Below are 14,801 nucleotides of genomic sequence, written 5' to 3'. Positions count from 1 at the left end.
ACACTGGCTTTCCTTTCCCTAGCTTATTTTATTTATTGTTTTATCACACTAATATCTATTTGAAATTTTATCAGATTATCCTCTATACTATTTTAGAAATACTAATTGAGCATGTACTTTGTAAGATGTATTGGGTTCTGTGATGCAGATATATAATTAGTTCTAATAAGACTGACAAGGTCCTTCCTCTCATGGAGTTTACATTTTAGTAGGAAAGACAGACATAAAGCTGAAGACACAAATGCTTTTTAATTAGTATGACAGTGTTGAAGTACAGAATGCTAAGTGTTCCTACATCCTGAAGGTCTAATTGGTCTGAAGGTCAGGGAAGGTTTCTCTGAGAATGTGACATGTAAGCTGAAGACTTTTGAGGCAGGGGTAAGGATGGGGATGGATATTAGAAAAGTATTCAGGGCACCAGAAAGAATGCATTGTAAGGGGCACTCACTGTTGGATTGTGTGTGCGTGTGTGTGTGTGTGTGTGTGTGTGTATTAACGTATATATTAATGTTTGCTATTTTCCTGTCTCTTTCCCTATGGAGGTGAACCATTAAATTCTCAAATCCAAAAGGACCCTACTGTTTACCTTAATCCTAAGAAGTGGAATGAACTTAAGAAATGTAATTGGGCTGAGTCTCTGGGGCCAACACAATGAGGGACAGGTGAGTCAGGGAGAAATAACTTGGCGGTAAGAGCAACCTCTGCTTCCTGGATATTTACACCTTGATTTTCAACTACAGAGCCTACTGACTTCAGTTATAAAAATGAAAACAATTTAATTCTGCCATAACCAGACACTGTAACAGTTTTAGACTCTATAGTTCCAATTTTACTAATACTTCAAGCCTACTCTTTTTACAGTAGGACTTGAATATCTGGATTTTTAAACAGTCACAAAAAAGAAGCAAAGTCTCTAAAAAGTTAGCCACTGGTCTTTTTCTGAAAATGCATTCCCAGGTAGTAACAGTAGAATCGGGCTGAGAAAAGCAGTGTTTATTAACCACTGGGAAGGTTAATAAGTTAAATGAACAGAGAAAATGGTTTTCAAGATAAATAAGGACAAGATTTGGGGGTGAATTAACTTCTCACTTGTAAGAGAAACAGGGAAGCACATCCTCAGTAATAAAGAGTGGCAACTTAATTGTTACCAGTGAATTTCAATGCTCTTGTGGGGAAGCGTTGCTGGGAATTCAGCCAGACAAGGTTGGGGAAGAAACCAGTCCTATTAATGGGTCTATTTAACCTTTCACTGAAAGAGTGAGTCCTCCAATACGGAGGAGACTAAATGGAGAATTGAGTATAGACGTTGGCCTCTGGTGCCTCTGTGTTAAACCACTAACTAAATGTATGGTCCTAAGAAAATCATGGAGCCTTTGGTAACCTTTGTTCCCTCACATATAAGCAGTGCCATGCAATTTGTTGCAAGGAATACATGAGTTAACTCTTTGAAGTATCTAGCACACAATATGTATTTAAAGAAATGTAGGTTCCTGTCCTTGTTTCTGAAAAAAGCAGGAAGCTGTGGGGAGAACAAGAAGGAAAAGAGCATATTTTCTAAACAAAGATCAATGTGGGACTCTGGGAGGACCACAGCTTAGACAAGTCCATTTCTTACACCACCGTCTTGAAGCACCTCCCCAAGCTGAGGAGCTGCTGGGCTGGCCAAAAAAAAAAAAAAAAAAAGATGCAACAAAGAGTAGACTGTCTTTCAGGGGCTTCCCTGGTGGCACAGTGGTTGAGAGTCCTCCTGCTGATTCAGGGGACACGGGTTCGTGCCATGGTCGGGAAGATCCCACATGCTATGGAGTGGCTAGGCCCGTGAGCCCTGGCCACTGAGCCTGCGCATCCGGAGCCTGTGCTCCACAATGGGAGAGGCCACAACAGTGAGAGGCCTGCATACTGCAAAAACAAAAAAACAAAAAAACAAAAAAAAGAGTAGACTATTTCAAAGAGTAATGGGTAAATCTGGGTTCTCTTATATTTAAAAAAACATGAATGATAAAATAAAAGTATACACATAAAACTCATTAAAAATTCTTTGAAAACTACTACCCCATTAACATTTGCTATAAACAGTTGTTATACTTTACTGGCTAGTTGAAACAGATATGATACCTGGGCGATAAAGATATTGGCCATCCACTCCATCTGAGTTTGTGAGCTATCACAACACAGGTGCCTGCAAAACAAGGTTTATAAAATATAATATTCAAAAAGACAATGGAATTCTCCAATGTATTTATTTGGCGAGTAAGTGATCAGAAACCTCTTGGGGTTTCTCCTTTTAATGACATTGATGTAATCAAAATGGGAGTATTTCAATACAAGTTGTTTCAGGCTTCTGTTAAGTGGACAGTATCAAAATAGTATAAAGATGCTAATTTAACCAAAATATAGCCAAAGGCTTTGGTAACTGCTGAAAAATGATCGGTGGTATTTTTGGAAAGGCAGAAAGGTCAATGTCATTTGCTTTCTCAGGTACATGACTGTAAAACATCTTTTTCCCCAGAAACTCTGAGCCTAAAAAGAAAAAGTATGTGCACATAAGAGCAGGTTTTTGAAAAAGGCTTAATCAGCCACCTTCATTATGATTATAAACATTAATACCCACAAGGCTCATGAAAAATGAACTAAATGAAAAACCACTGCATGTCCAATAACACTGATTCAGTAACCATTTATTGAAAACCTACACAAAAGAGAGATGTTGCCCTCTAGGTTCACATCATCTATTAGGGGAGCCAGGAATATAAACAAATAAATTATAAGATAGTGAGAAAAGGAGAAAGTAAAGTTGAACACAAACATAGAAAGAGAGGGAGCTTCAAGATGGCGGAAGAGTAAGACATGGAGACCACCTTCCTCCCCACAAATACATCAGAAATACATCTACATGAGGAACAACTCCTACAGAACACCCATTGAACTCTGGCAGAAGACCTCAGACCTGCCAAAAGGCAAACTCCCCACATAACTGGGTAGGGCAAAAGAAAAAAGAAAAAACAGAGACAAAAGAATAGGGACAGAACCTGCACCAGTGGGAAGGAGCTGTGAAGGAGGAAAGATTTCAACACACTAGGAAGCCCCTTTGTGGGCGGAGACTGCGGGTGGCGGAGGGGGTAAGCTTCGGAGCCACAGAGGAGAGCACAGCAACAGGGGTGCAGAGGGCAAAGTGGAGAGATTCCTGCATGGAGGATCGGTGCCAACCAGCATTCACCAGCTCAAGAGGCTTGTCTGCTCACCTGCCGGGACAGGTGGGGGCTGGGAGCTCAGGCTCAGGCTTCCATCTGATCCCAGGGAGAGGAATGGGGTTGGTTGCGTGAACACAGCCTGAAGGGGGCTAGTGTGCCACAGCTAGCGGGAGGGAGTCCGGGTAAAAGTCTGGAGCTGCCTAAGAGGCAAGAGACATTTTCTTGCCTCTTTGTTTCCTGGTGCACGAGGAGAGGGGATTAAGAGCGTGGCTTAAAGGAGCTCCAGAGACAGGCGCAAGCTGTGGATGTCAGTGTGGACCCCAGAGATGAGCATGAGACACTAAGGCTGCTGCTGCAGCCGCCAAGGAGCCTGTGTGCAAGCACAGGTCACTATCCACACCTCCCTTCCCAGGATCCTGTGCAGCCCACCACTGCCAGGGTCCCAAGATACAGGGACAACTTCCCTGGTAGAATACACAGTGCAACTCAGGCTGGTGCAACGTCACACCAGCCTCTGCTGCTGCAGGCTTGCCCTGAAATCCACACCCCTCACTCCACCAGGCCTGAGTAAGCCAGAGCCCCTGAATAAGCTGCTCCTTTAACCTCTACTTGTCTGAGCAAAGAACAGAAGCCCTCAGTGACCTACATGCAGAGGCGAGGCCAAATCCAAAGCTGAACCCCAGGAGCTGAGCAAACAAAGAAGAGAAAGAAAATTTCTCCCAGAAGCCTCAGGAACAGTGGATTAAATCTCCACAGTCAACTTGATGTACCCTGCATCTGTGGATTACCTGAAAAGACAAATAATCATCCCAAACTGAGGACGTGGACTTTGGGAGCAATGATATATATATATTTTTTCCCCGTTTCTCTTTTTGTGAGTGTGTATTTGTACACTTCTGTGTTGTGACTTTGTCTCTATAGCTTTGCTTTTACCATATGTCCTAGGGTGCTGCCTGTCCTTTTTTTTTTTTAGTTTTTAGCACTTGTTATCATTGGTGGATATATTTTTTGGCTTGTTGCTCTCTTCTTTATTTCTTTTTATTACTTAAATTTTTTTCAACTTATTTTTTATTTTAATAACTTAATTTTATTTTATTTTATCTTCTTTCTTCCTTTCTTGTTTTTCTACATTTTATTCTGAGCCGTGTGGATGACAGGCTCTTGGTGCTCCAGCCAGGCATAAGGGCTGTTCCTCTGAGTTGGGAGAGCCAAGCTCAGGACACTGGTCCATAAGAGACCTCCCAGCTCCACGTAATATCAAATGGCGAAATTCTCCCAGAGATCTCCATCTCAATGCCAAGACCCAGCTCCACTCAATGGCCAGCAAGCTACAGTGCTGGACAACCTATGGCAAACTAGCAAGACAGGAACATAAACCCATCCATTAGCAGAGAGGATGCCTAAAATCATAATAGGGTCACAGAAACCCCAAAACACAACACCAGACATGGACCTGCCCACCAGAAAGAGAAGATCCAGCCTCATACACCAGAACACAGGCATGCGTCCCCTCCACCAGGAAGCCTACACAACCCACTGAACCAACCTTAGCCACTGGGGACAGACACCAGAAACAACAGGAACTACGAACCTGCAGCCTGCAAAAAGGAGACCCCAAACACAGTAATTAAACAAAATGAGAAGACAGAGAAACACACAGCATATGAAGGAGCAAGGCAAAAACCCACCAGACCTAACAAATGGAGAGGAAATAGGCAGTCTACCTGAAAAATAATTCAGAATAATTATTGTGATGATCCAAAATCTTGGAAATAGAATGGAGAAAAGACAAGAAATGTTTAACAAGGATGTAGAAGAATGAAAGAGCAAACAAACAGTGATAAAGAACACAATACATGATATTAAAAATTCTCTAGAAGGGATCATTAGCAGAATAACTAAGGTAGAAGAACGGATAAGTGACTTGGAACATAAAACAGTGGAAATAACTACTACAGAGTAGAATAAAGAAAAAAGAATGAAAATATTGAGGACAGTCTCAGAGACCTCTGGGACAACATTAAATGCACCAACATCCGAATTATAGGGGTCCCAGAAGAAGAAGAGAAAAAGAAAGGGACTGAAAACATATTTTAAGAGATTATAGTTGAAAACTTCCCTAATATGGGAAAGGAAATAAGTAATCAAGTCCAGGAAGCACAGAGAGTCCCATATAGGATAAATCCAAGGAGAAACACGCAAGACACATATTAATCAAACTATCAAAAAATTAAATACAAAGAAAAAGTATTGAAGGCAGCAAGGGAAAAACAACAAATAACGCACAAGAGAATCCCCATAAGGTTAACAGCTGATCTTTCAGCAGAAACTCTGCAAGCCAGAAGGGAGTGGCAGGACATATTTAAAGTGATGAAGGAGAAAAACCTACAGCCAAGATTACCCAGCAAGGATCTCATTCAGATTTTTTTTTTTTTGAACTATGTGGGCCTCTCACTGTTGTGGCCTCTCCTGTTGCAGAGCACAGGGTCCGGATGTGCAGGCTCAGCGACCATGGCTCATGGGCCCAGCCGCTCCACGGCATGTGGTATCTTCCCAGACCGGGCACAAACCCATTTCCCCTGCATCAGCAGGAGGACTCCCAACCACTGCCACAAGGGAAGCCCTCATTCAGATTTGATGGAGAAGTTAAAACCTTTAAAGACAAGCAAAAGCTAAGAGAATTCAGGACCATGAAACCAGCTTTACAAAAAATGCTAAAGGAACTTCTCTAGGCATGAAACACAAGAGAAAAGAAAAGACCTACAATAACAAACCCAAAACAATTAAGAAAATGGGAATAGGAACATACATATCTATAATTACCTTAAATGTAAATGGACCTAATGCTCCCACCAAAAGACAAAGATTGGCTGAATGGATCCAAAAACAAGACCCATATATATGCTGCCTACAAAAGACCCACTTCAGACCTAGAGACACATACAGACTGAAAGTAAGGGGATGGAAAAAGATATTCCATGCAAATGGAAACCAAAAGAAAGCTGGAGTAGCAATTCTCATATCAGACAAAATAGACTTTAAAACAAGACTATTAGAAGAGACAAAGAAGGACACTGCATAATGATCAAGGGATCAATCCAAGAAGATATAACAATTGTAAATATTTATGAACCCAACATAGGAGAACCTCAATACATAAGGGAAATACTAACAGCCATAAAAGGGGAAATCAACATTAACACAATCATAGTAGGGGATTTTAACACCCCACTTTTACCAATGGACAGATCATCCAAAATGAAAAAAAATAAAGGAACACAAGCTTTAAGAGGTACATTAAACAAGATGGACTTAATTGATAATTATAGGACAATCCATCCAAAAACAACAGAATACATTCTTCTCAAGTGCTCATGGAACATTCTCCAGGATAGATCATATCTTGGGTCACAAATCAAGCCCTGGTAAATTTAAGAAAACTGAAATCGTATCAAGTATCTTTTCTGACCACAATGCTATGAGACTAGATATCAATTACAGAAAAAAATCTGTAAAAAATACAAACACATGGAGCCTAAACAACGGACTGCTTAATAACCAAGAGATCACTGAAGAAATCAAAGGGGAAACCAAAAAATACCTAGAAACAAATGACAATGAAAACACGACAGCCCAAAAACTATGGGATGCAGCACAACCTGTTCTAAGAGGGAAGTTTGTAGCAATACAATCCTACCTTAAGAAACAAGAAACATCTCAGATTAACAACATAACCTTACATGTAAAGCAATTAGAGAAAGAAGAACAAAAAAACGCCAAAGTTAGCATAAGGAAAGAAATCATAAAGATAAGATCAGAAATAAATGAAAAAGAAAGTACGAAAACGATAGCAAAGATCAATAAAACTAAATCCTGGTTCGTTGAGACAATAAACAAAATTGATAAACCATTAGCCAGACTCATCAAGAAAAAAAGGGAGGGGGCCTCCCTGGTGGCGCAGTGGTTAAGAGTCCGCCTGCCGATGCAGGGGATACGGGTTCGTGCCCCGGTCTGGGAGGATCCCATATGCCGCGGAGCGGCTGGGCCCGTGAGCCATGGCCGCTGGGCCTGCGCATCCGGAGCCTGTGCTCCGCAACGGGAGAGGCCACAACAGTGAGAGGCCCGCATACAGCAAAAAGAAAAAAAAGAAAAAAAAGAAAAAAAGGGAGGGAGCCTGAACCAAGATGGCAGAGTAGAAGGAAGTGCTCTCACTCCCTCTTGTGAGAACACCAGAATCACAACTAGCTGCTGGACAATCATAGAGAGGAAGACACTGGAAATCACCAAAAAAGATACCCCACATCCAAAGACAAAGGAGAAGCCATAATGAGATGGTATGAGGGGCATAATCACAGCAAAATCAAATCCCATAACTGCTGGGTAGGTGACTCAGAGACTGGAGAACACTTAAAGCACAGAAGTCCACCCACTGGAGTTAATGTTCTGAGCCTCATGTCAGGCTTCCCAACCTGGGGGTCTGGCAATGGGAGGAGGAATTCCTAGAGAATCAGACTTTGAAGGCTAGTGGGATTTGATTGCAGGAATTTGACAGGACTGGGGGAAACAGAGACTGCACTCTTGGAGGGCACACACAGAGTAGTGTGCACATTGGGACCAAGGGGAAGGAGCAGTGACCCCAGGGGAGACTGAACCAGACCTACCTGCTAGTTTTGCACGGTCTCCTGCAGAGGCGGGGAGTGGCTGTGGCTCACCGTGGGGACAAGGACACTGGCAGCATAAGTTCTGGGAAGCACTCCTTGGCATGAGCCCTCCCAGAGTCTGCCATTAGCCACACCATAGAGCACAGGTAGGCTTCAGTGTTGCATTGCCTCAGGCCAAACAACCAACAGGGAGGGAACCCAGCCCCACCGATCAGCAGTCAAGTAGATTAAAGTTTTACTGAGCTCTGCCCACCAGAGCAACAACCAGCTCTACCCACCACCAGTCCCTCCCATCAGGAAACCTGCACAAGCCTCTTAGATAGCTTCATCCACCAGAGGGCAGACAGCAGAAGCAAGAAGAACTACAGTCCTGCAGCCTGTGGAACAAAAACCACATTCACAGAAAGATAGACAAGATGAAAAGGCAGAGGTCTATGTACCAGATGAAGTAACAAGATAAAACCCCAGAAAAACAACTAAATGAAGTGGAGATAGGCAACCTTCCACAAAAAGAATTCAGAATAATGATAGAGAAGATGACCAAGACCTCGGGAAAAAAATGGAGGCAAAGATCAAGAAGATGCAAGAAATGTTTAACAAAGACCTAGAAGAATTAAAGAACAAAAAAATAGAGATGAACAATACAATAACTGAAATGAAAACTGCACTAGAAGGAATCAATAGCAGAATAACTGAGGCAGAAGAATGGATAAGTGACCTGGAAGACAGAATGGTGGAATTCACTGCTGCAGAACAGAATAAAGAAAAAAGAATGAAAAGAAATGAAGACAGCCTAAAACACCTCTGGAACAACATTAAACAGAACAACATTCGCACTATAGGGGTCCGAGAAGGAGAAGAGCGAGAGAAAGAACCCGAGAAAATATTTGAAGAGATTATAGTCAAAACCTTCCCTAACATGGGAAAGGGAATAGCCACCCAAGTCCAGGAAGCACAGTGAGTCCCATACAGGATAAACCCAAGGAGAAACATGCCGAGACACATAGTAATCAAATTGGCAAAAATTAAAGATAAAGAAAAATTATTGAAAGCAGCAAGGGAAAAATGAAAAATAACATACAAGGGAACTCCCATAAGGTTAACAGCTGATTTCTCAGCAGAAACTCTACAAGCCAGAAGGGAATGGCATGATATACTTAAAGTGATGAAAGGGAAGAACGTACAACGAAGATTACTCTACCCAGCAAGGACCTCACTCAGATTCCATGGAGAAAGTAAAAGCTTTACAGACAAGCAAAAGCTGAGAGAATTCAGTACCACCAAACCAGCTCTACAACAAATGGCAAAGGGACTTGTCTAAGTGGAAAACAGAAGAGAAGGAAAGGACCTATAAAAACACACCCTAAACAATTAAGAAAACAGTAATAGGAACATACATATCGATAATTACCTTAAACGTGAATGGATTAAATGCTCCAACTAAAAGACACAGGCTAGCTGAATGGATACAAAAACAAGACCCATCTATATGCTGTCTACAAGAGTCCTACTTCAGACCTAGGGACACATACAGGGTGAAAGTGAGGGGAAGAAAAAAGATATTCCATGCAAATGGAAATCAAAAGAAAGCTGGAATAACAATACTCATATCAGATAAAATAGACTTTAAAATAAAGAATGTTACAAGACACAAGGAAGGACAATACATAATGATCAAGGAATCAATCAAAGAAGATATAACAATTATAAATATGTAAGCACCCAACATAGGAGCACCTCAATACATAAGGCAACTGCTAACAGCTGTAAAATAGGAAATCAACAGTAACAGAATAATTTTGGGGGATTTTAACACCTCACTTTACACCAATGAATATACCATCCAAAATGAAAATAAATAAGGAAAGAGAAGCTTTAAATGATGCAAGACACCAGATAGCTTTAATTGATATTTATAGGACATTCCACCCCAAAGTAGCAGATTACACTTTCATCTGAAGTGCACATGGAACATTCTCCAGGATAGATCACATCTTGGGTCAGAAATCAAGCCTTAGTAAATTTAAGAAAATTTAAATCATATCAAGCGTCTTTTCTGACCACAATGCTATGAGATTAGAAATGAATTACAGGGGAGAAAACAAAAAACAGAAACACATGGAGGCTAAACACTATGTTACTAAATAACAAAGAGATCGCTGAAGAAATCAAAAAGGAAATCAAAAAATAGCTAGAGACAAAGGACAATGAAAACATGACAACCCAAAACATATGGAATGCAGCAAAAGCAGTTCTAACAGGGAATTTTATAGCTATACAAGACTACATCAAGAAACAAGAAAAATCTCAAATAAATAATCTAACCTTACACCTAAAGGAACTAGAGAAAGAACAAACAAAACCCAAAGTTAGCAGAGGAAAGAAATCATAAATATCAGAGCAGAAATAAATGAAATAGAAATGAAGAAAATAGCAAGGATCAATAAAACTAAAAGCTGGTTCTTTGAGAAGATAAACAAAATTAATAAGCCATTAGCCAGACTCTTCAAGAAAAAGAGGGAGAGGACTCAAATCAATAAAATTAGAAATGAAAAAGGAGAAGTTACAACAGACACTGCAGAAATACAAAGTATCGCAAGAGACTACTGCAAGCAACTCTATGCCAATAAAATGGATAACCTGGAAGAAACGGACAAATTCTTAGAAAGGTATAACCTTCCAAGACTGAACCAGGAAGAAATAGAAAATATGAACAGACATATCACAAGTAATGAAATTGAAACTGTGATTAAAAATCTTCCAACAAACAAAAGGCCAGGACCAGATGGCTTCACAGGTGAATTCTATCAAATATTTAGAGAAGAGGTAACAGCCATCCTTCTCAAACTCTTCCAAAAAACTGAAGAGGAAGGAACACACCCAAACTCATTCTATGAGGCCACCATCACCCTGATACCAAAACTAGACAAAGATATTAGAAAAAAATAAAATTACAGACCAATGTCACTGATGAATATAGATGCAAAAATCCTCAACAAAATACTAGCAAACAGAATCCAACAACACATTAAAAGGATCATACACCATGACCAAGTGGGATTTATCCAAGTGATGCAAGGATTCTTCAATATACGCAAATCAGTCAATGTGATACACCATATTAACAAATGAAGAATAAAAACCATATGATCATCTCAATAGATGCAGAAAAAGCTTTTGACAAAGTTCACCACCCATTTATGATAAAAACTCTCCAGAAAGTGGGCACAGAGGGAACCTAACTCAACATAATAAAGGCCATATACAACAAACACACAGCAACCATCATTCTCAATGGTGAAAAAATGAAAGCATTTCCTCTAAGATCAGGAACAAGATAAGGATGTCCACTGTCTCCACTCTTATTCAACATAGTTTTGGAAGTCCTAGCCTCAGCAATCAGAGAAGAAAAAGAAATAAAAGGAATACAAAATGGAAAAGAAGAAGTAGAACTGTCACTGTTTGCAGATGACATGATACTATACATAGAGAATCCTAAAGATGCCACCAGAAAACTATTACAGCTAATCAATGAATTTCATAAAGTAGCAGGATCCAAAATTAATGCACAGAAATCTCTTGCATTCCTATACACTAATGATGAAAAATCTGAAAGAGAAGTTAAGGAAACACTCCCATTTACCACTGCAACAAAAAGAATAAAATGCCTAGGAATAAACCTACCCAGGGAGACAAAAGACCTGTATGCACAAAATTATAAGACACTGATGAAAGAATTAAAGATGATACCAGCAGATGGAGAGATATACCATGTTCTTGTATTGGAAGAATGAATACTGTGAAAATGGCTCTACTACCCAAAGCAATCTACAGATTCAATGCAATCCCTATCAAATTACCAATGGCATTTTTTACATAATTAGAACAAAAAATCTTAAAACTTGTATGGAGACAAAAAAGACCCAGAATAGTCAAAGCAGTCTTGAGGGAAAAAATGGAGCTGGAGGAATCAGACTCCCTGACTTCACACTATACTACAAAGCAACAGTAATCAAGACAATATGGTACTGGCACAAAAACAGAAACATAGATCAATGGAACAAGATAGAAAGCCCAGAGGTAAACCCATGCACCTATGGTCAACTAATCTACGACAAAGGAGGCAAGGATACACAATGGAGAAAAGACAGTCTCTTCATAAGTGTGCAAGGAAAACTGGACAGCTACATGTAAAAGAATGAAAATAGAACACTCCCTAACACCATACACAAAAATAAACTCAAAATGGATTAGAGACCTAAATGTAAGAGTGGACACTATAAAGTTCTCAGAGGAAAACATAGGAAGAACACTCTGACATAAATCACAGCAAGATCTTTTTGATCCACATCCTAGAATAATGGAAGTAAAAACAAACATAAATAAATGGGACCTAATGAAACTTAAAAGCTTTTGCACAGCAAAGGAAACCATAAACAAGATGAAAAGACAACCCTCAGAATGGGAGAAAATATTTGCAAATGACTCAATGGACAGAGGATTAATCTCCAAAATATAGAAACAGTTCATGCAGTTTGATATTAAAAAAACAAACAACCCAATCCAAAAATGGGCAGAAGACCTAAATAGATACTTCTACAAAGAAGACATACAGATGGCCAAGAAGCACATGAAAAGCTGCTCAACATCACTAATTATCAGAAAAATGAAAATCAAAACTGCAATTAGGTATCACCTCACACCAGGTAGAATGGGCTCCATCAGAAAATGTACAAACAACAAATGCTGGAGAGGGTGTAGAGAAAAGGGAACCCTCTTGCACTGTTGGTGGGAATGTAAATTGATACAGCCACTATGGAGAGTAGTATGGAGGTTCCTTAAAAAACTAAAAATTGAATTACCATATGATCCAGCAATCCCACTACTGGGCATATACACAGAGAAAACCATAATTCAAAAAGACACATGCACCCCTGTGTTCATTGCATCACTATTTACAATAGCCAGGTCATGGAAGCAACCTAAATGCCCAATGACAGACGGATGGATAAAGAAGATGTGGTACATATATACAATGGAATATTACTCAGCCATAAAAAGGAACGAAATTGGGTCATTTGTTGAGACATGGATGGATCTAGAGAGTGTCATACAGAATGAAGTAAGTCAGAAAGAGAAAAACAAATATCATATATTAATGCATATATGTGGAACCTAGAAAAATGGTACAGATGAACCAGTTTGCAGGGCAGAAATAGAGACACAGATGTAGAGAACAAACGTATGGACACACAGGGAAATGTATGGAAAAGCCATGGGGGGACGGGGGTGGTGGTGTGATGAATTGGGCGATTGGGATTGACAAGTATACACTGATGTGTATACACCTGATGACTAATAAGAATTTGCTGTATAAAAAAATTATAGGAAGTAATAATGTAAAAAAAAAGGGAGAAGACTCAAATCAATAGAATTAGAAATGAAAAAGGAGACGTAACAACTGACACTGCAGAAATACAAAGGATCATGAGAGATTACTACAAGCAACTATATGACAATAAAATCGACAGCCTGGAAAAAATGGACATATTCTTAGAAAGTCACAACCTTCTGAGACTGAACCAGGAAGAACTAGAAAATACAAACAGACTAATTACAAGCACTGAAATTGAAACTGTGATTAAAAATCTTCCAACAAAAAAAAGCCCAGGACCAGATGGCTTCACAGGTGAATTGTATCAAACATTTAGAGAAGAGCTAACACCTATCCTTCTCCAACTCTTCCAAAATATAGCAGAGGGAGGAGCACTCCCAAACTCATTCTATGAGGCCACCATCACCCTGATAACAAAACCAGACAAAGACTTCATAAAAAAAGAAAACTACAGGCCAATATCACTCATGAACATAGATGCAAAAATCCTCAACAAAATAGTATGAAACAAAATCCAACAACACATTAAAAGGATCATACACCATGATCAAGTGAGGTTTATCCCAGGAATTCAAGGATTCTTCAATATATGCAAATCAATCAATGTGATATATCATATTAACAAATGGAATGAGAAAAACTGTATGATCATCTCAATAGATGCAGAGAAAGCTTTTGACAAAATTCAACACCCATTTATGATAAAAACCCTCCAGAAAGCTGGCAGAGAGGGAACTTTCCTCAACATAATGAAGGCCATATATGACAAACCCACAGCCAACATTGTCCTCAATGTTGAAAAACTGAAACCAATTCCACTAAGATCAGGAACAAGACAAGGTTGCCCACTCTCACCACTATTATTCAACATAGTTTTCTAGCCAGAGCAATCAGAGAAGAAAAATAAATAAAAGGAATACAAATTGGAAAAGAAGAAGTAAAGCTGTCACTGTTTGCAGATGACATGATACTATACATAGAGAATCCTAAAGATGCTACCAGAAAACTACTAGAGCTAAACAATCAATTTGGTAAAGTAGCAGGATACAAAATTAATGCACAGAAATCTCTGGCATTCCTATACACTAATGATAAAAAATCTCAAAGTGAAATTAAGAAAACACTCCCATTTACCAATGCAACACAAAGAATAAAATATCTAGGAATAAACCTACCCAGGGAGACAAAAGACCTGTATGCACAAAATTATAAGACACTGATGAAAGAAATTAAAGTTGATACAAATAGATGGAGAGATATACCATGTTCTTGGCTTGGAAGAATCAACATTGTGAAAATGATTATACTACCCAAAGCAATCTACAGATTCAATGCAATCCCTATCAAACTACCACTGGCACTTTTCACAGAACTAGAACAAAAAATTTCACAATTTGTATGGAAACACAAAAGACCCCAATTAGCAATAGCAATCTTGAGAACAGAGCTGGAGGAATCAGGCTCCCTGACTTCAGACTATACTACAAAGCTACAGTAATCAAGACAATATGGTACTGGCACAAAAACAGAAATATAGATCAATAGAACAGGATA

At 39.4% G+C, this 14,801-nt stretch overlaps 1 protein-coding gene across 1 annotated transcript in view; it reads right to left on the bottom strand.

The window, feature by feature from the left end:
- Positions 1–14,801, bottom strand: part of ARAP2 (ArfGAP with RhoGAP domain, ankyrin repeat and PH domain 2) — a 191,989-nt gene that overhangs the window by 14,091 nt on the left and 163,097 nt on the right. Inside the window, exon 30 of the mRNA XM_060091555.1 lies at positions 2,116–2,179. Within this exon, the coding sequence (XP_059947538.1) occupies positions 2,116–2,179 (64 nt within the window). The remainder of the gene's footprint in view (positions 1–2,115; positions 2,180–14,801) is intronic.

The sequence above is a fragment of the Mesoplodon densirostris genome, chromosome 1, assembly GCF_025265405.1.
Source record: "Mesoplodon densirostris isolate mMesDen1 chromosome 1, mMesDen1 primary haplotype, whole genome shotgun sequence".
Classification (NCBI taxonomy): Eukaryota; Metazoa; Chordata; class Mammalia; order Artiodactyla; family Ziphiidae; genus Mesoplodon; species Mesoplodon densirostris.
This window is presented reverse-complemented; position numbering and strand designations above follow the sequence as displayed.